General features: G+C 45.1%; 1 protein-coding gene across 2 annotated transcripts in view; it reads right to left on the bottom strand.

The window, feature by feature from the left end:
- OCA2 (OCA2 melanosomal transmembrane protein) overlaps nucleotides 1-27,169 on the bottom strand; it is a 1,149,362-nt gene that overhangs the window by 457,280 nt on the left and 664,913 nt on the right. For both annotated transcript variants that reach the window (XM_078656175.1, XM_078656174.1), the window contains 2 exons: nucleotides 20,864-20,929; nucleotides 6,317-6,373 (listed from right to left, as the gene is read on the bottom strand). In XM_078656175.1, coding sequence (XP_078512301.1) covers nucleotides 6,317-6,373; nucleotides 20,864-20,929 — 123 coding nt within the window. The remainder of the gene's footprint in view (nucleotides 1-6,316; nucleotides 6,374-20,863; nucleotides 20,930-27,169) is intronic.

The raw sequence follows: 27,169 nt of genomic DNA, 5'->3' as shown, positions 1-27,169 counted from the left end.
GACTGGAATCTAGTCCCTCCAGTTATCTGGAGCTGGCAGGATTTTAGTTGGAGCTTAGAGCAATTTGCACTCTTAGTCGAAGGAAACCAGTCCTAGTAATGACAAACTATATGACCACCATGACTATATTCAGAAATGAAGAGGAGGGGTAGTACTGTCCTTAGCGGTCAGCCCTAGCTCAAACTATCTGACATTGAACCATTCACTAGCACATCCAGCTCTTAGCACAGCACCTGCCCGTGGTGGACAATGGCTTTGCAGAATTATCAAGTCTTGGGAATGAGAAAGTACAGCAAGTAAATTTCTTGACCCAACTGGTGTGAGGGCACGCCTCAACGGTATCTTCGCCTGGAACTGCTTGTATTGTCTCTTGCAACTGTTGGAAGAGGAAGTATAAGCAGAAGATTGAGTGCTGTTGGGAGATTATGTTTGGTGGTGCAGTGTCAAACCCTCAAGCAGTACCTCGGCTTAACAATGCAGAGTGCTCACTTGTCAGAGGTCATTTCTTCACACTGGTAAAGGAATCATCTGCCTCTCCCCCAACAGATGTTGAGTGATCCAGGAGGGAGTGAATGGAAAGTCACTGACTGGAAGTTGAGGTGCTGTTTTGTCGCCTTGATCATTCCATTTGGTGTTGCCTCAGTAACTATCTTGACTGTATAACTTAGAACTACGCCCTTCCTGAAAAGATTAGTGCCGTTAGAAATCTGTACACTGTGTTAGAGGCTTCTGTTAGAATCCTGTGCACTGTGCTATGGTAGCAGTCTTGGCACCTCCTTGTCTGCTGTCTTTGAAACCCAGTTATTGGAGGCTGGATTTACAGTGCCCAATTGATTTAGCGGCATCTGTCTTTTTAATCTCAGTTGTTATGCTGTCTTTATCAGGACGATAGGCATCCCCGGTAGCTTGAGCACATGTTTTCTTGCTGGCTGGGTGGACAACCAGTGAGTCTGCTGGGACATGACCTTTTATGTATAGACTCATCTGGGGCATGTTTGCATTTATGTTCAACTATGAGTCACCACCTGGATGTTAATGGGTTCATTGAAGTCTTTATGGGTGCATTTTGTAATGCTTTTGAGTACTGGCAAAAGCTCATTAATATCATCATTTTTGATTGGGGCTTCCATAAGGACGTCATCCTGTATTCCACCACAAGAGGAGTGACCTGTTTACTTTCATCTCCCCATTATATTATGGCATGGTAGCCATGGTATCATCCAGAGGGAAGTCCTGCACTTGATATTGCTTCCTGGTTACAAACATCTTGTGGATCTATGTTGTAATCCTCCCATAGACCATCTCTGGGCCATTCAGGGTCTAATCAAGGATCCTGAACATCAGAATTACCCATGGCCAGAACCTGTATGAAAAGAGTGGGCAGTGACTGGTCTGTATGGTGACTGAGGTGGTGGTTGATGGTGGTGTGGAGAGTATACAGTAGGCTGTGGCATAGGGCTGGTGGTCTGGTCTCTGTTCTTTGGGATGGGATAAAACTAACTCCACTAATATACTGTCCTCAAAAATGAGATTCCTTTTCTTCCAGGTTGCGGTCTGTGGTTCATGCTGCAGTGAGCATGCAAGAATCTTCCCTGAGGAGGGGTGGATATAGATTTTGCACTGGTGACACCAGGCACTTCTAGGAGCTCAACGGCCAGCCATGGTTGACTACTTGAACTGCAACGTGGAAATATTCCTGAAGTCTACTTTAAAGCCAATTTCAGTTTTGAGTCTGGTTGGTCTTTGCTCTGGAGTTGGATTGCCATGGGCTGGTGCAGAGACCCAAAGTCCTTGGCTCAAGGCTTCTCTAGAGAAAAGGGAGGCTTCTTGGTGCCTAGTGAGCGTTGTCAAATCTGGAGGTAGTTCTTTCTTGGGGGCAGTCTCTGGGATCAATGCGTCTCTTTCATAGGAACAGTAGTAGACCTATTGGATGAGACTGTTTGAGGTTTATTTTGATGGGTAGGTTGAAGAATGGTGGCCCTGGGTCTTTGTCATGGGCCTGGAGTTTTCTGCACATCAGGAGGCTGTTTCTCAATGACACATACGTCAGAATAGAGGATCTCAGAGTTCTTCTCTTCTTGGCCTGCCAGGATGCTAGATAGGCCCTCAGCCTCAAAGTAATACAATACAAAAGGGGATGATGGACGGAGCGTTTGAGCAAATCAAACACTCACCCCCAGTCAACTGACCTGGGCTTAATCCATCACCATTCTTTAGCTCACTCAGCCACCCCAGTTCAGACATGGCCATATGCAAATCAGTCTGAACCTGTGCCTCATGGGAACAGTCCAGCCCGAACTGCCAAGCCATGTCTTCCCTGGACCGGAAACAAGCATCCTGGGACCTGTTTCGGATTCATAATCCTCAGCAGCCAGGCTATCTTGAATCCCGTGGCCAAGTGAGCAAGGGACTCACGTCTGAGCATACCCTGCCACATTTAGGGTGAACAAAGCGATACAAAAGGGGATGATGGACGGAGCGTTTGAGCAAATCAAACACTCACCCCCAGTCAACTGATCTGGTTTTAATCCATCACCATTCTTTAGCTCACTGAGCCAACCCAGTTCAGACATGGCCATATGCAAATCAGTCTGACCCTGTGCCTCATGGGAACAGTCCAGCCCGAACTGCCAAGCCATGTCTTCCCTGGACCGGAAACAAGCATCCTGGGACCGGTTTAGGATTCATAATCCTCATCAGCCAGGCTATCTTGAATCCAGTGGCCAAGTGAGCAAGGGACTCACGTCTGAGCATACCCTGCCACACTTAGGGCGAACAAATCGATACAAAAGGGGATACAAACTGGAATGACATGGTGAGCAAAAAAACGATGGATTTAGGCCCAGATCTCTGTACTGGGGTGAATGTATGACATTGTTCTGCATTCTGTTCATCACCTGTTGTTTTTGCATTTGTCACCCCGAGTGGGACGGGTATGCTCAGACGTGAATCCCGTGCTCTCCATGCCACTGGAAGCAAGCTATCCAGGCAGATGAGGGCTGAAAGCCCGAAACCGGTCCTTGGATGCTTGTTTCCAGTCCAGGGAGGACCTGGCTTGGCAGTTCGGGCAGGACTGTTCCATGGAGCACAGGGTCTAGACTGATTTGCATATGGCTGGGTTCAAACTGGAATGGCATGGTGAGCAAAAAAACGATGGATTTAGGCCCAGATCTCTGTACTGGGGTGAATGTATGACATTGTTCTGCATTCTGTCCATCACCTGTAGTTTTTGCATCAAAGTAATACCCTTCAGTGTCCTCAGTGCAGGTAGAGGCAGGAATGTCAAAGGAATAGACGCTGCATCCTAGGGAGCCCAGTAAGTTTTTCTCTCCAGCAGATGGTCTTCCTATTTTTTAACACCTGGCAGACCGAGTAGTTCGACTCCTGGGGTCTCAACGAAGGCAGAGATTTCAGCCCGATCCTAGTGTGACCATGGGAACTTAGTATTACACTTCAGTCACAGCTAGAAAGTTATATTGTCGATATTCCTGACCATGCCCCAACCCCACTCCCACATCCCCTCCCAAAGTTATTCATTATACGTTATTCCTGGAACCACTCAGCAAATTTAAAATCCAAAGTGGTGAAATATCTGATGATTTCTTCAGACAATGAATCAGGAACCTCTACAACTGGAACTGACAGAAGCAGAAGTATTTGATGGTCCCTGAACAGAAATGGAAATTTTCACACCAGACACCAGGAGAAAACAAAAGTCTGAAGTGGAGTCTTTGTCCTGGCGCACTGTGGACTAATGGAGTGGTGAGATGAGATCGAGACCAAAGACTTCTATGAAGAAATATTATATAGCTATATATCTATCTATATAGCTATCTATTTATATATATATATCTATATTTCATCCACAAACATTAAGGCGGCCCTCGGTGGGGAGGAAGGTCCCTTATTCATTATCCACTTACACACCAGTCCTTCGTGTAAACGGTGCAGTGTCAAAAACATGCAGGACAGCCTGGGCTCAATTCCATTACGTGGTTTTAATTAATTTGAGCAGCAATAACACAAACGCCCGATGCGTTTCGAAGCAAAGGCTTTTTTTTGTCAAAAGATGATCACATCAATATACAAGTCAAGCCTATTGGCTCTGTGAAATGGTCACCACAAAAATCTAACTCCTCAACCAGGGCCTGCACATAAACCACCATGGGAGGCCAGCACCTATTGCTAGGCCCTGCAGCCAATCCCTGCTGCCAGGGCCTGCACACAACCCACCAACACCACCCAGGTGCTTCAGCCGTGCACAGTGAGGGGTGTCTGCAAAACCTGTCTTTTAGCCAAGCCCTGCAGTTAATCCCATGGCCAGGCCCTGCGGCCAGGATCTGTGCACAACCCTGCCTCTCGCAGACCGTCGCATGGTATGGGTTGACCACCGGGCCTGGCTTTCAGCTTGTCCCTGTGTCCAAACCACAGCAGGCAGCAAATGCCACTGCACATGGCTTAAGGGTTAACTGCAGAGCCCACACTTTGGCAAGACCTTTTTTAAAAACAAAGTTTGAGGGTAGGGTGACCTGTATTTAGATTAGTTCTCCCTCATAAGCTCTTGTCCACTTGTAGGACATCCCATTGGGTTCATAAATGCAGTGTCAGGTCCACAACACTGTGGGATGTCAACATAGGATAAAAACCCTATTGCTGAAGGTTCACAGATCCAAGAGACCACACTGGGGACTAGGAACCCAGCTTCTGGGTACATGAACCCTAAGCACCTTAAAAATGTATATATATATATTTTAAAACCAAGGGGTCCATTTGAGACTTTCCATCTTATCTAAGGGGCCTGGGAACCATACCATGCCCAGATATGGCTTCTTCACATTCTTTTATGGGCACAAGGCCAGAGTCCTGCATCCTCTGATGGTGGGCACATCATTTATTCTAGATGCTACCAATTGAGTTTTAGGTTTATGAACCCAAAATTGCACAAGAGAAAAAGCTCCCTCGTCCAATCAGATAGAAGTCGTTTTTAAATTCTGAGTCCACAGATGGTCCATGAACTCGGTATTATGGACCATCTATGGACTAACTGTCGAGATATATGTATGTTAACTGGCTGCTCAGCAAAATTTGAGGCCTATAATAAACATTTTTGACATGGAAATTTCAAGAAAACTACAGACTAGATTTACTATTCAACTGTACTTCCTTGAGTAAATTTATACTTTCATAAAAAGTTTGTGATAATTCCATTCAAGCATGTTTTCTTTAATGGAGAGAAAAGAAAAAGTGAAGTGTCACTTAGATTTGTCTCAAACTCGACGAAACTGCACAATGGTTCCAGGCGAATCCGAAACTGGAGTTTTGTGCAGATTCATTGAATGGCACCAAACGCATCAAGAAAACAAAAAAATGGCTTTTCAATTTATAATCAGATTAGCCGTAACTACAGAGGCGCTATCAGCACGTCTGAAAAATATTATACGTACATACATCACCAGTGATTACTGCCACTGTGTAGTTATACTTAGGTCAGAGCTTCCATAGGAAGAGTGTTTTTTGTTTTGCCGATAACTTTGGTGCTGTTTGACAAATCTACACAAAACTTTCCAAAAAAATTACAGCCACCTCACCACTTTCCTCAAAAGATTCAAGGTTACTCCTCAAGCGGGGGCCAAAAAACAGAGGAGACCCGAAAGTTCATTTTCCTAATTAATTACCATAGGAATTTTTTGAAGTGATGCAGGAAAAAAACAGCTCAATGGAATTACACAAAATTTGACAGAAAGTTAGAACTTTACTGAGAAAAGCATGCTTTCTGTTATTTTGTGTAAATTAGTTCAGCCATTTGAGAAATGTGTTTATAGAGGTGCTCAGGATTGTCATGAAGGGGTTAAAACTATGGCAATAGCTGGACGGTTGATCTTGCAGTACCATAAATAAATAGAAAAATAAGGCCCTCCGATTAGGTTACATTTATTATGATTGTTTCACGTGCCATTTACTTTTCATTTGGAAGCTTCTAATTTTCCTATTTTTAGATAATTGAACACGTTTTATCAAATATTCATGTTTTACACCTTAGGGACCTGATCCAGAGGTTACTTTTAATAGTTGTGACATTCTCATAATTTACTCCTGCATTTACAGGAGTATATCACAGCCGCCCATGGAGAAAAGGTTTGAGAATCAAGTCGACAATCCGTTCTTAAGACATCAAAGAGTAATGCTTTAAGGCGTGCAGCATAAAAACCTGACTGTGAACAAGCACCACCCACAGTAGATACAGTTGCACAGAATGTTTAAAATGTAAACAGTTCTTGAGACCAAAGTAACACTTGTATAGATACAACCAACTTACCTTTACAGCACAATAATCAAAGAATCCTGTTTCCGAAAAGATGGCCACCAAGATCATCTGCAAAGATTAATAATAAATGCATTATTCTTTTAGCTTCAGCGCTAGAGAAACCTTAAGGCTAAATTGAGAAAAGACTTTGGAGATTGAATATTGAAAGAGAGCTCAGATGACCTGGTCGCAAATGGGTGCAAAGGATGATTGTGCCCAATCACAACAAGCTGATGAGGTGTTTTTAAAGGGATAAAGGGTTCTAGCTTTTCACAGAAGCATTTATGCTTTTACGCGGACACAAGTCATCTGAGGGCATTTATTGCAATAATGAAATAAGAAGCCTCAGAAAGAATTGAAATGCTCCAACTTTACTGGAGTGGCATTAAGATTTAGAAAAGAGTACAATTTACAGCTAAGGAGAGGACAAGTACAACAAAAATAGAATAATGCAATCTGCTTGTAAAATATTTAATCCATAAATGATGGGAAAGAGGCCTCAGCATTAATGTGAACTTTGAGTGGCCAATGTACTAGTCAGTGTTAACAAACCAGTATATACAAAGTGTATTCAGATTGGTTTGCAAACTGGGAAGTTCACATGAGGCCACCTGGCATGAACACTGCACACTTTTCTATATTCTGTATGGGCCTAAAATGTCAAGGCCTATCATTTAAATGGGCAAATATTCTAACAAATTACTAATAGTGGAATGTTCCTTCATCATTATCCCTCTTCCTACAGTGTTACTTCCCAAATCCCACAGATATACTCTTTTACAGAGTCCACGCTTTCGGGAAATTCTTTAAGCTTTGTTAGTAATCTATACAAACCGTATAGTCCAGCCACTGGATGCCCCACATGCAAATTCTAGAAGATGCTCAGACCAAATCATTGCCACTGGATATCACCATCACATGCTTATGTTCCTTTCAGCACTTGAAGTTGTTCGTGCACTAAAAACTTTAAGCATTTTTACATCTAGCATTAGACAGGGCCTTTTTGATGTTACTAAAATTATATGTAGATTATACCTATTTAATGGAGCGTTCATCCAGCCCTCTATCCGTTGATCTAGTATGGTGTCATTCACATTTTCCTTCCACCCACTACAGCATCCAGGGTCAGCCCACTTCAACCATAGGCTAACTTCACTGTCAGTGATAACATTCTTCCCTTTCACAAGAAGCACACCCACCCACAAAGATATTCCCTCAAATGCCTGGGACTACCAAGGCAATGAGTACTTTGAGACAAAAAACATACTTTTGCTTTTAGCCAATGGTTTTTGTTTTTTTACATTGCTGTGGGCTCCACGACAATATTGACAAAGTCAATAGGGTGACTGCCTACACGTCAGATCAGACTTTGCAATTGCTTGATAATTAACCTGCGTACTGAGAAAGCTTGCTTCTCAAATAACGATACACCTAATTACCTTTGGGCATTTTGGAAGAAAACACCATTAGTGGAGTCCACTTTTTCTGTGAGAATTGTACCGGTCCAAAAGGCACTCACATCTGTATTTAAAACACGCTGCTTTTCAGGCATAACGAAAGAACATAACAGCCTCAGCAAGCTTCAGTTCACAAAATCCCCCGCTTTAAAACTGTTGCATTCTTAAGCAATCCTTTCACACGAACGGTGCATTTAGCACAGTTCTTTAATATCAGGCCACTTTGGTCGTGGTCCTGCCTCTCCCAATCAAACCATATAAGTGTCAATTCAAAAAAGCAATCAACAGGAGGATGTTTTCCGATGAGTGACTTCATTATACACAGAACACTGATGTGGAATACACCAGCCCAAATGTCGCCAGAATCTTAGCTCAGACCTGTGGGGCCAACATGCCTTGCTTCAAAGATTTATCTTCAACTATTACTTTATACTGTTTTTCTCTCTATCAGATTAACCTGCAAATGTAATTATCCACCATTTATTTTCAGTATCAGTTTTACTTGCAGTGGGGGGGTGGATTTTTTTAAAGTTTTCAAGGAGAACCCTTGCAAGCTACATGGCCCATTCTTCTTGGGAATCAAGAGTAAAATGGGCCGTTTAAGACATCAGCAATTTTGGGTAGGGAAACATTTGTCAAAACACTCTTTAAAACAGGCCCCATTGGGTCAGTCCCTTGCTGTGCACGGTCAGACTGTCTCAAAGCAGCACATTTCCCTTGCTCCTTTATTTTATGTTATTCATTTTTGGGTTGAGCTTCAAGCATGTGGCCAAGGTTGCTTACCCACATTTTCCCATAAATCAGTATTTGCCCATGGACACCAGAAATAGCAAAATATAGTAAAGGAGGGTACCACTCCTGCTAGCAATTATTGCTTGTTCCTTAATCAGAAAGCTGCACACCCACAGCTAGAGAGCACCGCCGCTCCACCAGAGCTGCAGAATATGGAGTTCAGATGGGCAGACAATTTGATAAAAACTAAAGACAACGATAAAAGTATTTACCAGAGGAAAGTATGTTAATTATTTTGATAAGTGTGTAGTAAGTGAATTTCGCTTTTATTTTCGGAATGCAAACTACTAAGAAAAGAATTGTTTTCTGAATGCAAACTACTGTTATTAAAAGTATAACAAAAAATAACACGTTCTATTAATCCTTGTGATATGTAGGGTCAAATCCACTGCTCAAAAAAGTATAACTTGCGCTCTGCGTCCATTTCTTTTTCTTAGGTCACCCTATTGAATTTGCCATTCTCTACTCTAAGCAGTGAGCACCACAGGGTCCAAAAACGTATGGAAACTGTCAAACATGTTTAAGGATCTAGGTATCCTGCAGAACTGGTATGCCCTCTCAAAAGTACATAAAGCACTGCTGACCCAGTCATAAAATAACCCCATCCAGCTCACTTATGACCAGTTTAATGTGCTTCAAACAGACTTCTCTCAGGTCAATTACAACTTCACCAATGCTACTTATCAATCTCCCACTCATTGAGCCCTCTTAGAACTATACAAAGATGAATAATTTCCTTGATTCTTAGCAACAAATATCGGGGATAACCAGCCCACAACAAGCTCAGTAACTCACCCTTTAACACAATTTGTGGAGCTCCCTTAAGAATGCAGTTCTCAAACTACCATATATATTTATCGTCTCCTAAGCTACAGAAACTGACTCTTTCCTTACCAGCATCGGGCTAAAAAATACTAAGTCATTAAAAAATGCACAAGAAAATCTCTTCTCCAGAATGTCCAATTCGTTATCCTTACACTGAAGTTCATGCCATTGATTACTGGCGTTGTGTGTGATTTTTAAATTTCCAATGTGGCCATTGCATCAGAAAGCTACATCTCGTTGGGACACACTATCCTTCCCTTATATCTTCATTCATGGAAATCTAATTTGAATTAACAATCCTTGGCCATGAGAGATTGTCCACTATAAACCTATGGCGAAATGTCCGTTGAATGTCTTGTAGAAGGGATTCAATAAGACCTTTACCTGAAATATTGGTGGACTTGTATCCCAAGAGCACGAGCTATTGAACAGAAATCACACTTGGCAACAATCAAAATACCCACCTTTTAAGCCACCACTTACAATTAGCACCACACCCAACATGTGTTCGTCCACATGACATACCAAACATGCCTGTAGCACTTGCCTCTTCTCACAAATTACAAATCAATATAATTTCTAGTCTACTCTTGGAGAAGCAAAGGATGCGGACTATTGCAGTAACTTAGAGACACATCATCCTTCGTCTGTTTTCAGCCATGCTCTTGTTCCCTTGATCAGTTCCCTTGATCAGTTCCCTTGATCAGTTCCCTTGATCAGTTCCCTTGATCAGTTCCCTTGATCAGTTCCCTTGATCAGTTCCCTTGATCAGTTCCCTTGATCAGTTCCCTTGATCAGTTCCCTTGATCAGTTCCCTTGATCAGTTCCCTTCTCACCTCTCGCGCGTACGACTGCTCCCCCCCTCACCCTCTTTTCTCTCTTCCGCTCTTTCATAACTTTTAAAGCCTAAACTATGAGGCTAGCTACCAATAATATCCACTATAGCATGGACACCCCAACCGCGTAGTATCTCATGGGGTATCTGCTTCACTAGACTGAGCTTAGTCGAAAAAACATACCCAGCGTTTTTTGCGTGAATCCTATTCTCCTAAATCTTTTATTCATGCTACTTCTGTACTGGGGAGTTTTGAAACCTATTACGCTCCCTTCCCCAACACTACCTAATGATTGTTTGTCGCAGACACTGGTCTGACACCAGTCTATACTTTCAACTGACCCTATTTTAGAATAAACTCTAGAAATTGTCAAGGAGAGAATACATGCAGCATAAACCGGCACACTCTGCATGCAAATATAGTGAGAGAGAATGGGCTGTGGTGACCGAGTTACTGACTGTTGAAAGCCACAAACCTAATTTATGATCATAGTTTTGGTCCTCAGTCCCAGATTTCGCAATTTCACCTCCCTGTCCCTCAGACTATGAGAAAGGCGGGGCAGGCATTAGACATGCCGAAAGTATGGCGGTTGTGCTGGCCCCTGACGACCACAGAGGCGGGCCTGTTGTGCACAGTAGTGTCGCGACAGGCGCACCTCGATCACGAATGGTCGTAGGTCCTGAACATGACCCGGAAGTGATTAGGATCACCTCCGGGGCACACGTTGGGACAATGCCAGGCCGGTTAGAACCGGCCTGGCTCGGAACAGGGCATAAAAAGCTGGGGAGCATAGAAGTCGTCCTCTTTGCTCCTCGCTCCACCAGCCTGCTGGGCCAGCCTCGCTAGGAGGCTGTAATTTGATTTCTTTTGTATCTTTCAGGTCTTCATGGAGAGGTTGTCTCGTGGATCACCGTAGGATCGTACGATCAGGGAGCCGGTGTGGGAACAGCGAGCTGTCTTCTCCCTTCTTTTGCAGGCTGCGTGTGGACCGCAATCAACCACTGAGAGAGGCGTAGGAGTGCAGCAGGCGTGGTAGCTGGAGCAGTGTTGGAAGTTTGGTGTCCACCGCAACCAGGATGCATAGCGCGGCGAGGTTCCGGGTGAGTGCTGATTACGATTGGCACGCCATAGCAGCGTGCTCGTATTCTTCGGGGAGCTGCGGACGCTGCATGTTTCCGAGGAGCCGGTATTCCTAATTTGGAGCGTATAGAGACGCAGTGCGGATCCCCTAATTCCAAACCAGGTGTGACGCTTCGGTATTTCAGCAGGTAATACAGCTTGGGAGCAGTGCGCTGGGTTATGCGCAAGATATTAGGTGGCAATTGTTAAACCGGGTGAGTGCTGTTTCAGTAATCAGCTGATTCCGCGTGGGATCGGCGCACCGGGTAGTACGGGCGGGGAGCTGCTAACATCGCAAGATATTAGGTGGAAATTGTTAAACCGAATGAGTACCAGTTCGGTGCACTGGGTAGTACGGGCGGGGAGCGCTAACATTAAAGGGCATCGCCAGGCCCGGAAGTGGGGTTGAATAACTGAATCAGCTGTTCCAAGCGTTTTGGGGCAGCGCGAGGGCCATATGCTGCATTAAAAAAATCTCTGTCCAATTTGAGGTAACACAGGCATATTTTGCAGCAGGAAAAAAGCTCGGTATACAGGGTGTGCTAATTTTACACATTTTTGCGGCACTGCTGCTGAGTGGGGCTCACGTGTTTTGGGTTGCAGCTCTGTTTGAGTTTGTGTTACTCTAGACAGAGATTACAATCACTGGTTTTGTGTGGACAGGTAGGGGGGCTTACCTTAAACTGTTACTGTCATTTTATTGCAGTTTGCAAGCACCAAGAGTCACAACGACCAGGACGAGATCGCTAAGAGGACCATCTCTTTTGGGGTGCAGCACACAAGAGAGACCAAGGGAGCACGGACAGGCCTGCATTCCAGCGCTTCTGGGAGCCACGCGGGCTAGAGAATACTCGCCTGACCCACTGGATTAGCTAGTGTGGGTGGCTCTAGTTGTGCAGGTGCTTACAGCCGGTCGTGTACCTCCAGCTTTGCGAGGTAAGGGCCTGGACAGGGGACCAGGCCTGAAGTTACAGTGGGGTGTGTTTATTTAGGCTACTGCCCAATTGACCATGCTTAAATGGGTGGCATTGTGTACACTGTTTTGGTAGCCAGCACGTTTCAGAATAACCCCTGCAGTTTGGTAAAAGCAATGGCCAGTAAGGTAAAGCGAAACGAAAAGCGTGCTAGCATGGAGTACATAATGGAGACATTGATGCGCAAGATGGTTACTATGGATCGGAGATGGAAGAAGGTCGATAAATTAGGGCAGAGCCTTGCGGATCTCAGGGAGAGGGTGGAAGGACAAGGTGATGTTGTGGATAGGCCTCGGCGAACCATAGTGCCAACCAAGCCTAGGGGAGAATTAGCCCCCCTTCCCAAGCGGGCTAGGCCCAAGAAAGAGGTCACAAAAGAAAAGAATATACCAAAAGCACCCCTGCCAGTCCCCATCCCATGGGTGAAGGGGAGGTGCCCGGTCCATCAGGAAGGGTTCCTCTGGGAGGTGTTCCTTTGGGTGCCCCGGTTGTTCCTGCGGGGTTGGTTCGTCTGGGAGGTGTTCAGTCAGGTGCCCCGGCCCCAGTTGTCCCTGCGGGGTGGTTCTGGCGGGAAGCGGCGCACAGGATCAAGTGACTCCAGCAGAGGGGGCCCAAGGGATGCTCCTGCAGGCACAAACCCGGTTCCACAAGACTTAGTGTCACAGTTAGCCGCAGTCCTTCCATGGTTGGGGAAGGCTGGGATGTTGTCAGCATCAGTGGGGGCAAAGGGCATAGGGGGGGACCCACTGGCTGAAGCGAGACTCATCGTAGCTCAGTTTGATGCAGCACCTGGGGGAAAGGCAGGTGAAGGGCTGGGTGCACCTTCCCCTCTCATTCCATCCCCACTCAAAATTAACAAAGAAGTGCCAGTGAACAGCCTTGCGAAGGAGAAGCTGACGGAGACAGCTGGGGCAGTTACAGTAGGTAAGCAGCTAACATTGCCTCTATTGGGTGTGGGTGAATCCCGCACCGGGAGGAACACTTGGCGTGACATGTCACACAAGAGGTGAAGGAAAAGATATGGTCAGGTAGTTATATTAGTATGTTCTCATTGCTTCTTGGTGAAACTGAAATGGAGGAAGTAAAGAAAAAGAAGGACTGGATACTCCCTAGAGAATGGGCAAGTGAGCTGTTAAAGTTCAGGATTGAGGAGAACTTGAATGAGTGGATTAGAGGTTTCTCAGTATTCATGGCAGTGATGGCTGAACGTTTTCCTAATATACAGACAGAGATGGCATGTTACCAGAGCCAGATCACTATGGCTCATAACAAGAATGGGGGCATTGGTTGGAAGGAGTATAATAAGGATTTTAGGAAAGCCAAGGCATCTGACCCATCCCTCTCCTGGGACTGTGTTGACACAATCGCGTGGTTAGATCAGCTTGGGGTGGGATCACAGTCCAATAACAGGGGCCAGTCATTCCATCCCTTTCAGCCCTTTTGGCCACCTGCAACCACAGGCCCTGCCACTAGTCCAGGTAGCGGGGGAGGACGGAAAAGGACATGTTGGGACTTTAATAAACGCACATGTACTAGGCCTCCAGACACGTGCAAGTTCAAACACGCCTGCTCTATCTGTCCCAACCCATCCCAACCAGAATACAAATCTCAAAAAATCAAAAGATAAGTGAAGGAGGAAACATGAGTGAGGGGAGGGCACAACACATGGCACACCCACCCATTAACGTAATGCCTATGACTCCTAGGCTGAACAAATACACTTATCATTCCACTGCTAGGACATTGCTAGAAGGTTTCATGTATGGGTTTAGGATTCCTGCACCGGACTACGTTGGAGCACCTGAAGGCAAACATCAACTTTCTGTTAGGCCCAATCCAGGCGTGGCGGCAACAAAGATTGAAAAAGAATAGTTGGGCCATTTGATTGCATCCCGGTAAACAATTTTGTCTTCTCCCCTTTGAGGGTGGTCCCCCAAAAAGAGGGTGGAGAGTTCAGGTTGATACATAATCTATCAGCACCTAAGGGCAACTCATTGAATGACACTATCAGTGATGAGATTTGTAGTGTAAAATATGCGTCCTTTGACCAGACGGTGGAGATGCTCAGGGGCCTGGGCCATGGTGCATTGCTGGCAAAATCTGATATTGAGTCGGCCTTTCGCTTGTTGCCAGTTCATCCATCGGATTTTGACCTTCTGGGTTTTAAGTTCCAGGGTAAATTCTACATGGATATGCGTATGCCCATGTGTTGTTCGGCCTCCTGCGCTTACTTTGAGAAATTCAGCTCATTTTTAGAATTAGGTTTTTAGAAAGGGGACAGGGCACCAGTTTGTCATGCACTACCTGGACAACTTTCTTATCTTGGGGTCAGCGGGCTCCCGGGAGTGTGCGTGGGCATTGCAAGAATTTTGCACGCTCATGCAGGCTTTTGGGGTTCCCCTGGCACCGGGAAAGACAGTAGGACCAACGACAACAATAGAATTCTTAGGCATTGAGTTAGATTCTGTCCAAGGGTGTTTCCAGTTACCAGCAGACAAGATTATCAAATTCAGGACAGCATTACAGCGATGCTGGCAAAAGATATGGTCACCTTGCATCAGTTACAGCAGATGGTAGGGCAGTTGAACTTTGCTCTGAGAGTCATACCAATGGCATGACCATTTTCCCGCTCCATCTCCCAGGCCATGATAGGTCTCAAAGAAAAACACCACCACACCAGGGTGTCGGCTAAGGATAGGCAGGACATGCGGATTCGAATGGCATTCCTGCAGGACGTCAACGGCAGGGTAGTGTGGCCCGGTCCACCCACTACTTCTGCGGAGTTAGGTTTATTGACTGACGCTGCGGGTACTGCGGGATTTGGTGCCATAGTCGGTCATGAGGGGGTGGCTCAGCCTTGGCCAGCATGGTGGGTGCAGAATGGTGTGACGGATAACATTGGTTTCTTGGAACTGTTCTCCATCTGGTCGGCATTAACAGTTTGGCCTGAAAGATTGCGTAATCAATCAGTGGTTTTCTGGTCAGCTAACATGACTGTAGTCTAATGCATCAACCAACAAGCAGCATGGTGTAAAATGATTCTCCGCCTGTTAAAAGAGATTGTGTTGTTATGTATGGGATTGAACATGCAGTTCAAAGCTAAACATGTGCCAGGGGTGTTGAATTATGCTGCTGATGCACTCTCTCGCTTCAAGATGCATGTTTTCAGGGCACACCTCCCCTCTGCATAAGCGACTCCCACATCCTTCCCAGAAGTACTTTGGCAGGTTGGTGCCCCCAACTACCAAACCTCGGGGCAGCTAACCTAGCTCCCAGGACCAGGAAAGCGTATGAAGGGGCGTTTTGGGCATATTGTACATTCTTGGGAAGGGATTGGGCAGAGAAGTGACATGACACGGGGACATTCCTGCTTTTCTTGGGTGCTTTAAATGAAGAGGGGCGCTCAGCGGCAGCAGCCAGGTGGCATGTGGCAGCGATCTCTTTCTTTGCGCAAACTAGAGACAGGGGAGACTCCACCAACAGTTTCACAGTTAGGAAAGCCTTGAAAGGGTGGCAGCACCTCCAGGGGTCAGCATCAGACACAAGACGTCCGAAAGGCATGGAGTTGCTAACATCTTTACTGGGGGCTCTTGACTTTGAGGCACCACAGAGGATATTCTGCTGTTCAGAGCAGCCTTTTCATTAGCTTTTTATGGTGCTTTTAGAATAGGGGGAATTGGTGGCCCAGAATAAACAGGATGTGCAAGGGAGACCTGCAGTTAGAACATGCTAAGGTACAAGGCGATGCCTTATTGATACCCATTAAGAAATCCAAAACTGACCAAGAGGCCCGTGGTGAGGTGGTAGTACTGCATCGGGCATATGGTAACCCTTGCTGCACCGTAACACAGTTAGAGGCATTCCTACAGCATAGACCTAGTACAAAGGGGGTGGGGGGACACTGTTAATCCATGCTGATGGGACCCCGCTCACAAGGTTTCAGTATAAGAGGGTCATGGAAATGGTAGTAAAGAAGGCAGGTTTGGATCTTAGTTGCTTTGGAACTCATTCTTTCAGAACAGGGATGGCAACTGAGGCGACAGCTAGGGGTTTTCACAGCAGCAATGTTAAAAGGATTGGGAGGTAGTCCTCCAATTGTTATAAGCGCTATGTGCGGCTGCACATGTTGTGAGTAGGACATTTGCCCGGTGCTGATGCATGTTCCTTCTCTGCTTACATTTACAGTTTCTCAAACACAGGGGGGAAACTGGCGACGGCACATCAGCAGCTACAATCAACACAAGGACGTGCACATCCACAGAAACCAGGAGCACATGTCATTTGGATTATTGGCCATTCATATACGAGACATTTGAATGCATTTTTCTTTCCGGGTAATTACAAGTCCAGAGTTGAGCAGGCTGGTTTTAGGGTGTTATTTCACGGAAAAGGGGGTCTCCGCTTTAGTCAGTTCAGGGGTTTTGTAGTGGACCTGTTGAGCAAGGGTGGGGGCTCTCCCCCGTATCATCATCTTGCACCTGGGAGAGAATGATCTGGTAAATCTGGGTAGAAGAGAGCTAGTGGAAGCCATAATCACGGAAGTAGGTTGGTTAGCAAAGGCATGCCAAGGGTGCACCATAGTATGGTCACAGATGGTACCCAGATTTCAATGGAGGGGAGGAGAGTCTGTGAGGGCAATGAATCACTCAGTAAGGAGGATCAACAATAAGATAGAGAGGTTGTTTAGGTTTCCTCATTTACAGACGATCGCCCACGGGTGTATCAGGGGGGAGCCGTGCTTCTTAAAAGACGGTGTCCACTGGTCTAAAGTAGGTAACAAAATCCTTTTAGAGAATTTGCTAGCATGGTTGGGTGGCTTCAGAAGCAGGATATGACCCTCTAGTTAGCAATTTGGGGGGCCAGATAGTCGGTCAACTATACAAATGGGGGTGGGGTCACACACTACTCACACACCAGCGGGATCGCCCCTAAGGACTGTGGTCAGTGTAGTTCGTGTTCCGCGATACATCTTCTTTCGATTCTCTGCTATCTTCGCCATCCCTGGACACGTGCTGGCCTGTGGCGGTAAGGTCATGATTGGTGAGCAGTAAATTAAAGGTCCTTAGAGCATGGCGCCATTCTTGAATGGGGTCGCCCAAGGGGGAGGGACAAGTGGTCTCTCCTAGAATTCCAGGGGCAGTTACAGCCTGTTGCCTGGATGGGTGCGGGGGAGTGGGGAGCTACGCTTTACCTAGGCTGGTGAGCCACCCCGCACGTACACAATGGCACCAGTAAAGGGCACAGAACTGCAAGGGCCCCTTTTGGAGATAACAGAGAGCGTAAGGGGATAACCGGGGGAGGGGGGGGGGGGGGGGGAGTACCCTCACGGTGAACGGGCCCTCTGCGCATGCGCACTCCGGCGGGCTGGCATAATTTGATAAGGATCTGACACCAGTTATTGACCTTGCCGTAGGCTCAAATAAGGATACGCAGAAAAGTAACTGCTATTATGATTATTGATGATGATATGTTTTAGATTCAGATATGAATAACTTGTATTAGAGTTATGTTAAAGTTAGCCATCTGACATCTGTACTTATCAATGTAATCAATGTCATTCATTGTTTTCTGCGTATTTTGTAAATAGTGTAAATATAAATTTTGCTTAATTTTTTATGCTAATAAATACGGCCGGGGTTATTTATGACTCCCTCATCCAAAAAATCTTGTCTTATTATTATCTGGGTCCTGACATGAGAGGAGGGGGTATAGGTAGTACCAGGCCATATAATATGTGCACTATAATGTGAATGAGTAATGTAATATGTACAAAAAAGTACTATGTACAGAGACTCATGTATGATGAACTCCTGCTCAAAGCATTTGTCACCTAGGTCCTTACTTAAATGATTAAAGTCGCAATTAAGGTTATAATGTTGTCTTTTGTACTAAAAGCAGCACACTCAACAGAAGACTAAATTCCAGTACCCGAACTGTTGATCCAACTGCCTTCCACCGGTCTAAAAAACAGAGCTCATACGCATGCAAGATACCTGTATGCCTTACACTAGAGCAATAATACCTTGTACTTAGAAGGATTCATTTCCATGACAGAGGTTGAACACAAATTTAGCAAACAATCCATATGCTACAGCCAAAGCAGAGCTCTTTTCCCTAGCAAAGGCTTTACTATAGGAGCATTAAAATGAATACCTCTGCTAGTCAATTTTTTGTATACCTGAAAGCACTGCCCTTTTTGCACCTTTGTACATGTGTCTGTGCTACTGCCGGGGTTAGTGGACTATGGACAAGACTAGAACTTTGCTCTCAAACAACCGACATGCCAAGCCACAGCCCACTTCTGTTTCATGAGGCATGTGCAACAGACCACCACTGTGTTAACGTTAAGACAAACAGCCATAAGACAAGTCCAGAAGAGAGGCAGCTGCAACAGGGTTGGCCGAGGCCACAGAGTTGCTAGTAGAGGAGCCAATTAAAGAACTTGCATACAGGGCAAACCGGGATTCAGACTCAGTGGCAGCCTGTAGTGGGGAGGGGGGAGGAAAAGAAAAAGACTTACCTGCTCGTCACCAGTCACCAGCCGCCGCGGTCTCTTCATCCTCGCTGTTCTGCTGGCTCGCGGCAGCTGCCAGGCTCCCCTAAGCCAATCACGATGCTGCTGTTAACATGACTACAGCATCATGATTGGTCTGAGCGCCGTGGTCAGCACTCAGACGGGGATTGACAGCCTGTGCATGTTCTCCACCCAGGCAGTGTATTACAGCCCAGTGGAGAACATGCAAACTGTGCATGACAGTTTGGCCGGTCCAAGACGGCTGGCCAAACCGTCATGCGCACTTAAGTTCCAGCAACTACTCCCCGTCCCTCAACATCACAGGAGCCCACCCCCGCCCTAACCTGGCAGCACGATACCACAAATAAAATGATAATAACTTTTGTCATGATCATTTCACTTATCCTTTAACACTGCTCCAAGAGCAGTGGGGCGATGCTCATCCACCTTAGTGGAAGAACCGCCACTGTTCAGACTGAACATGGACAAGTTGATAAAAAGAGTCCAAACTGAAGCACACCTATGGCGTTTAATGGGAGAGTTCAAACTGATCAGCATCCAGCTCCTTTGAAATAAACTGAACAGGATACTTTAGTGGGTTGCTCTGGAGACTATCACTAGTGGGACACTGAGCATAGTAGTAGACTATGCACACAAATCATTAATTAGTGGTAAGACACATAAAAACATTAGCTAACTAAAGGTTACTTCTTTTCTCTATTTTGCTCCAACTGGTAAATGGGAACTTACCAGACAGACCACTTGCCTGCTCTCATTTCCCAGCAACATAATACTTTAAACAGAAGATTACTCAAGTGTGGCTCAATGGTTAGAACGGCAGACCCTGATGCAGAGGTCTGGCCCGGGACCAGGGTTCAATTCCTGCCTCGGCGGGTCTTGGGCTCAATTTCCTCGGATCTGATCATTCTCGCCTCGGTGCCTATTCTAATCATGGGTCCCACTCGGCAACTCTGGGCAATAGCTTGCTTAATCTCCACAACGCCCCCAACAGTGCTGGGAGGCCTGGCTTCACCTTGGGGGTGCCCAGGAGTGGGCATTTCACAGGGAAAAGCCAGGAAGGGTTCCACAGCGGTATGCGTACAGCGCCAAGACACCTCAGGGTATAAGTGTGCTATACAAGTACGAATTCATTTCATTTCATTTCATCTCCTATGAAAACAGTCCATCACTACACAATACCATTAAGTATGAATGTTGAATACGGAATGAAAAAGACCAGAAGAAATAATCCATTTTTAACTTTAAACCCCAAAAAACAAAATAGTATTTGTGCGACAAAGGCAGCCTAATAAATCAGTTAAGTATTTGTACTTAAGTTATTTTAAATTCTTAATCTATATAGATTGTGCTGCTCTGAGCGAAAGCAGAACCCGATGCGGTACCTCACCTGCAGCTTTGTCCAATATTTTCTCCACCTGCACAACATCATACCAGACTATTATTGTTTGAGACAAGTTGTGATCAAAGGCATGTGTTCTTGTGAATACGTGCATCTTGTTTCCAAGTGGAAAATAAGTGCAGTCATTTTTGAGGACTCGTATTTATATTTCATTATCAGACAGTCACAGAGCAAGAGAGACAGAAAAACGAGAAAGGAGGCAGAAGATAAACAGAAAAACAGGAACCACGGGAGTAAGCAGAGATGAAACAAAACCTGTCAGTTGAGAATAGAGACAAGAACTGTAGGGTGATAAATTAAAGACATGACGGGGGAACTCAAATCCCAGCAGCTTTTCTATTGGGTAACAACGGTGGGGGGACAACAAGTAGAAATTTCGGCCCCAAACTATTTTTTTCCTTTACAAATGTAGCACTGTGTTGATTGACTGGAACATGTCGTCCTAAGAAAGGGTTAGTTGGATGCGGACAACTGTCAAACTCTGTTTTGTATAATTCAGCCGGTGCGAGCCTGCCCTCCTGGTAGTTCGCTAACACACTAACACACACACAAACACACACACACTAAACCCAAGATATATTGCAATCCTACTTTACACATAGCCATAAAAAGTCGTACTTACCATTCCAAACAAAAGGGCCAGAGTTTCATAATCAATCCATTCTGCTACTTTGACCAGACTTGGCCTCTGAAATCAGAAAAAGATAACACATGGTTAATACTATGTACGAACTTCATACCAGATAGCAATTAGCTGCTACAATAAAAATAGTGTGTACTGCGAAATGATTTATAGAATTATAAATGGGCAACAGTTTTCACTGTGAGGGTTCTGACAACGAAACTGAAGCTCGAGCTGCCCAAGATGTGCCTCTGAGGTGAAAAAAAACATTGCCGTTATTCACGGTTGCTCACCTATAATTTTGGATTACCACAAAAATAAATCTTTCTCCATACACCCCTCCCCTCCACCCTCGGTGTCTTCCTTTCTCCCTCCTCTGCTCTCCTGATGTGATCCCTGCTCGGCCAGCACTGCACTGACGGGTTCTCTGAGAGCCTTGCCAGAGCGGCCTGGAACCCCGGAATTCCTTTGTGACGCAACAGTGGGTGACATCTTTCCTTAGCCACTGTTGCTATGTCACTGCAGTGAATGAATACTTCGAATTTAAATAATCATGCTCCAATCAAATCGAGCTTTATTCGGTTCCGGGTGCAGCCATAAAAGTACATAAATACAATAACAAAACAATCATGCATAACGACATCTCCTGAACATGTCAGCACAAACAGTCTGGAATATAGAATAAAAATTCATAGGTACAAATAAAAACAGGGATGGCATGACCAGCAGCTCCTTCTCGTTTTATGTGCAATATAGATACACCACATAAAGTGCTGGAGCTCAATAAAAACAGGTAATAGACTAGCCAAGGTCTCCTTAAGGTTTTAACAAAGTAGAAGCAAGCCGGTCACAAGAACATATATCAACAATATAAAAACATCTAAAACCGGTCTGATCAAAGTGCATTGTTCCCCTGGAGCAAACTGCGACGCGCAATAAGGAATTTACAAAAAGCAAGTCTCCTCATATAGAAAGAAAAAAAGATTTTAAAAATGAACCATGCTATTGGATCTGTAGGAGAGCCGTAAATAAAATATGGAATTATACATGGTGAACAGTGAATTACAGTGATGTGTTCTGAGTGACATCAAATAGACAAGAGCTATGCTCGAGTTGTCGTTGTCACTCAGAACCCAGAGGCGAAAAACCTCCTTACAATTTATTCTTTACCCATCTATAATTTTTAGGTTGTATATGGAGCAAAAATCATCTTCCCCCTACTTTTAACTGCTACGCAGTGGCAGAGGAGTAATGGGGGAGCCATACATCGCACGACTTCTCCTCCTTGTCCCAAATTAAAAAAAATACATCTGGCCTCCTGAAACCACTCTCTCTGAGAGGCCTGTCCGAGCAACCTGGAATTCTTTTATGAAGAAACAGTGGGTAACAGCTCGTTACCAACAGTTGCTACATCATAGCAGTGAGTTATTTGATTAGAGTCCAGTTATTCACACTAGTGGCAATCTACAAGAGCCATACATAACAAAAGAATATTGAAACACATCAAGAACAAGGATTCTTCCACCCATATAAAGGTGACACCAAATTTCATTTGCAAACCAGAATTCCCTTTATTGGTGGAGTATGTGTTCTAGCTTTTGGGTCATCTACTGACTAATGTAGCGGTCTGTTGGCAACCAACCTATTGTATCCAATATAGACTTGGAATGGTATTTGTGTCTGCCCCTTGCTCATTACTCAATGATTATCTTGTATCTCAGTGCTGTGCTCCAAATTCAATAGCTTTCCCCTCCATTCTTGGGTTTGTCCCACCCAAAGAGAATTCAGTGTTTTTGTATTCCGACTGGATGAGGAATATCCTACCACTGCTAACTCAGACTTTGTAGTGCATGACGAATTTCATTCTCTCCCTCTCTGATCTCGCCCCCCTTTAAAAAAAATGAAGGCTCTGGTTGGCCTCACTAAACCCCTCTCACACTTTCACTCCAGCTTCTGCCAGTTGCAGCAGGCAGCATATTTTTAAGGGTTTTTAAACCTTTCCAACATGGCTGCTCAAGGGCGCACTCAAACAGCCACCTTGAAATGTTTTTTCTTAAAGCTAAAAAAAAAAATAACATTTGTTACATGATCACCACATGTGTTTGCATTTGCAAGGCAGGTATCTTGTAATTATTTTTCTATTACCTTAAGAAAATGCATTATAATAGATCAGCTCCTCAAGAATATTCAGTGGCCATCTGAAAGGGGGGTCAAAAACATTGACATGGCCAGTAGTTCTGCACCCCAGTGTCAGTGGCCAGACATATGTTTTTTGCCTTTGCTTATTTAGATTTGCTTTTACTATCACCGTTTAAAGTGGTAATTAGATTGTGATCACGATACTCCGGTTGGTTTATCATTTTAAAATTTACCTTGGAAACAAACACCTCACCACCTGATGCACAGGAAGGACAGGCTTTTCACAATGTAAGATTAATAGTTTCTACAATTTCAGAGAAGCATGGTAGATCCAATGCAACAAATATATGAACCTCAGAGTTTGAGCATGCAAACTAGTTCCCATTCAGTTTGTACTGCAGTTCACCATGATGTATTCGGAATATCCACACCCAAACTTGAGCCAACACTGCAAAGATACTCCTGCTTATTGACTGGGGAGGGGGGAAAGGGGAAGGTAAAACAATTGGGCAATAGCACATGAGAAACAAATTGTCACTAAATTGTTCTAAAAAGAAAACTAAACTTTATTATTCAGGGATCTATTTATTTTTTAATGTACTGATAATTAGTAAGGCTATACTAATAGTAAGAAATATAAGTACTGACAATCATCCTTGTTAAACGTGGAGAATAAGAAGGGGAGGGCAGGACTGTACTTTGCACTTGGGGACATCAATCCACAAAGTCCGCACTGCTTAGAGGCACCAGTCATCCATGGTGCAACTGGTCATAGGCAGCCTCTCGTTCCTGCACTGTAGGATGCTTACATTTCTGGTTGGGAAGGAGGATCGGACCAGTGCTCTGCTCTGTGCGGAGAAATCTCAAAACCCACTGTTACCAACACTTGGAGGCTGTCTCTCTATATAGTTGACCAAAATGAGGTACACGGTAAAGAGTCCAAGCAAACCCACATTTTACGGAGGCACAAATGATAACCCAAATGCTCTCTTTTGAGGTAGTGTGGGTGAGCAGTTAGGCTCATCAGAGGAAAGTGCAAATTATTTATTGCACACACAAGGTATATAGTAAGACACACAATCAAAGAAATCCAAATTCCAACTTCTAAAAATACGACAGATTTTTATATGAATTTAGATGCCATGATCGGAATCAGGTAAGTACTTTTTGAGAGATGGATTTTTACAAGTTAAAAGAATTCACACAATGCAATTTCTGGAGCGGTAATAATGTCCTATGAGGGAAAAAAACATTGCATTCAGGCACTTGTCAGCAACTTACGGGACCTTTCTCCTGGACTTAAGGTTAGTATAGGGCAAGGTCTGAGGCAACACCAACATGCCATCTCGGGCGGCACAGGGGCGGCGGGGTGCAGAGGTGTGATTAGTGGGGGGTGCCCGTTCACTTCAATCGGGAATGATCCGGTTGAAAAGAGGCTGCAAGCTGGGACTGGGGGGGCCAGTCCATTGAACCTACGGGGGGGTCAGTCCTTTAGATACTGGAGCACGTAGGTACACCGGAGGTCTACTTCTCCTCAGGCTTTAGCACTTGGGTGAAGTGGTTTCTTTAGGCATTGGGCCACTGCTGCAGAAGACACTCTCGGTTGAGGGGACCTGCACAAAGAAGCTGCAGGCAGCGACTAGGAGTATAGTCTGGGCAAAACCAATGATTGCTTCAGCCTTTGAGTCTTAGGACCCTGTTGGCACCATCACATCCTCAGACTCTGCCTGTGGGGCATGGGTGCACAGCTACTTTGAGGTGTCGGGTGGTAACAGTTAGAGGCTCACTCTTGGCTTGGTTCTGCAGAAAAAGGGCTAACAGGGCAGCTGGCCAAATCTTGATGTGGGTCTCACATGAAGTGTCTTGATGTACAGATCAGTCTTCCTCTGCGTTGGTGTCCATGCGGGACACAACCACCCTTGGTTGTTGCAAGGGGTCCGGTACCCCAGGTATAGGTAATATGCGGCTCAGTCAGTCCTGGTGTCCCCAAATTTGGAAGGAGGATCTGAACTGGGAGAGCATGGCAACCTGTTCCTAGGCACCTGCAGCATCAGCAATATGGTAAACCGGACCTGGTCTCTTTGCTGCCTGCAGCTTCAGGGGAGTTGCTCCTCTAATCTAAGGGTGTTCTCTGGTGATTTGCAAAGCACTAGCATCCCTAAGGGTTTCTTGGAGTCTGAACAGTAGCAGGACAAGTGTTTCTCCACAAGGGTTGGGTGCAGCAGGCAGGCTGGCATGGTTGGTGCCAAGTCAGAAGCTGCTCCTCTATTCTCTTGTCAGCAATCTTCTTTCTCCACTCCTTTGTGCCTGTTGAATCGGAGGTCCTGGCATCAGAGGTGCCACTTAAATACTGTACTTAGGCCCATTACAGGGAGTGTCTAGTAGTAGTAACTGGGTGACCTATTTTTAGGGTGACTACACCCTCTATATAACCACTCCCTGTGGGACCTGGTCATAACCCTGACCCAGAGGACCTAATTCCACCAAAAAACAAGATGGTTGAATTTTCCTAGTCATGTTCACGTCAGGTAGCACACCTTAGGGTGTACTTCCCTGAGGCTGAACACACCTCCTGACTCGCTAATATTGTTTTCTGTCCTGGTGCCAAATGGGTCCTGAGCAGGGGGTGGCCTTTCCACTGTCTGGAGGAAGCCAGTGTTGCATATCAGCAGTTGTCAAAGCCTTTGATATGCTGATTACTAGTCATCCTGCTTGGAGGATGTAACACAATCTGACAGAGCAGGAATTGTTCCTGATCTTCGAGAGCTTGGGTCCTCCCCGACAGGGTGTCAGAAACGGGTCTATGGTGGCAGACTGGGCCGAAACAGTCAACCAATACACTGGAGGTCAGTGGATTTTCAGAGGGTGCCGCTGAGGTAACCTCTGGGTGCATGTATTAATAAATCCATCAATGGAATCAGTGTGGGTTTATTAATATGAGGTGTTTGATACCCAACAACATAGATTTCGGTGAGTCATTATGTAGCTGGCAAACTCAGTTTGACTAGTGCCCAGTACATACCTTAAATGGCTTCCCTGTTCACATGTACTGTCAGTAATTGAACTGGTCAGCACAGGGGCATATCTGCTCATGCAGATATGTCCTCACATGTAATATAATGTACTCTGCCTGAGGGCTGTAAGATCTGCATTAGGGGTGACTTACAAATGTTACATGCAGTGTTAGGGGACATGGGTAGACTACTGAAACAAAACCCCAGTTTCCTACAGAGGCACCTTCCATCCATGCTGTAATTAACTTTAAATGGCCTCTCACTTCCACAATATATTTTCAGGTTAAAGGCATGCCTCCCTGCGCTCAGTCAGCAACTAGAAGAGGTGGGACTCTACCTTCTTGGTTTTTTGTTCAAGGGCCCTCTTTAACATTGGATTGGCTGCCAACCTTACAAGCAAACGGAAGACATTTGTCCAACTCTCCAGTAGCAGGTCAGGGAAAAAGGAATCGCTCATCGTCCACTGTTGACCGCTTTCTGGAAACGACTGTAGGTCTTCAAATAATGACACATTTGCCTACTGATTCTTGCATTATTCCTTAACAAAGAACACAGCTGATTGGAATCTCTTAAGTTAGAGATGCTTTGCAAAGATCCGTCTTGAGTTTGTGCTTATGAGAGGGGGATTATCTTATACCACAATTGCAGTTTTGGCACCACTTCATATGAAACAATTAGGGATGAACTGATGGTGAACACAAATAAGTGCATTCGGGAACACCTAACGATAATGGAAGATCTGATGTTAAAAGAAGGGATTAAATCACCCAAGGTGATTAAGCAGTCCATGTCCTGGGTCAAAGAAGCTAATAAGGACAAGAGGTCAGCAAAGAAAGCGAAGTGTGCTACATGAAAAGCAAATCATACAAAGTACCAGAGAAATGTATCTAACATTGTTTCTTACAGATGCAGAAGTAACTCACATGGCAAATTTCAGAGGAATCCTGCCATCAAAAGAAAATACAGTATGTGCAAAGTCACTGGTCATGTTGTGAGGATTTGCCATGACGGTAAAGTAATGGAAAATGCAAAGATTACACATTTCACAAAGGAAGCTTCGCCCACTGCAGAGTGAGACAGCGAAGAACAAGTTGAATACAAGGGGATGGCTCTAATTTTTCAAGAGCATGATTAATCAGTCCAAGAGAAGGTT

Source organism: Lissotriton helveticus, chromosome 8 (genome assembly GCF_964261635.1).
Source record: "Lissotriton helveticus chromosome 8, aLisHel1.1, whole genome shotgun sequence".
Taxonomy (NCBI): domain Eukaryota; kingdom Metazoa; phylum Chordata; class Amphibia; order Caudata; family Salamandridae; genus Lissotriton; species Lissotriton helveticus.
The sequence above is the reverse complement of the archived record's forward strand: the minus strand, read 5'-3'. Positions and strand labels throughout refer to the sequence as shown.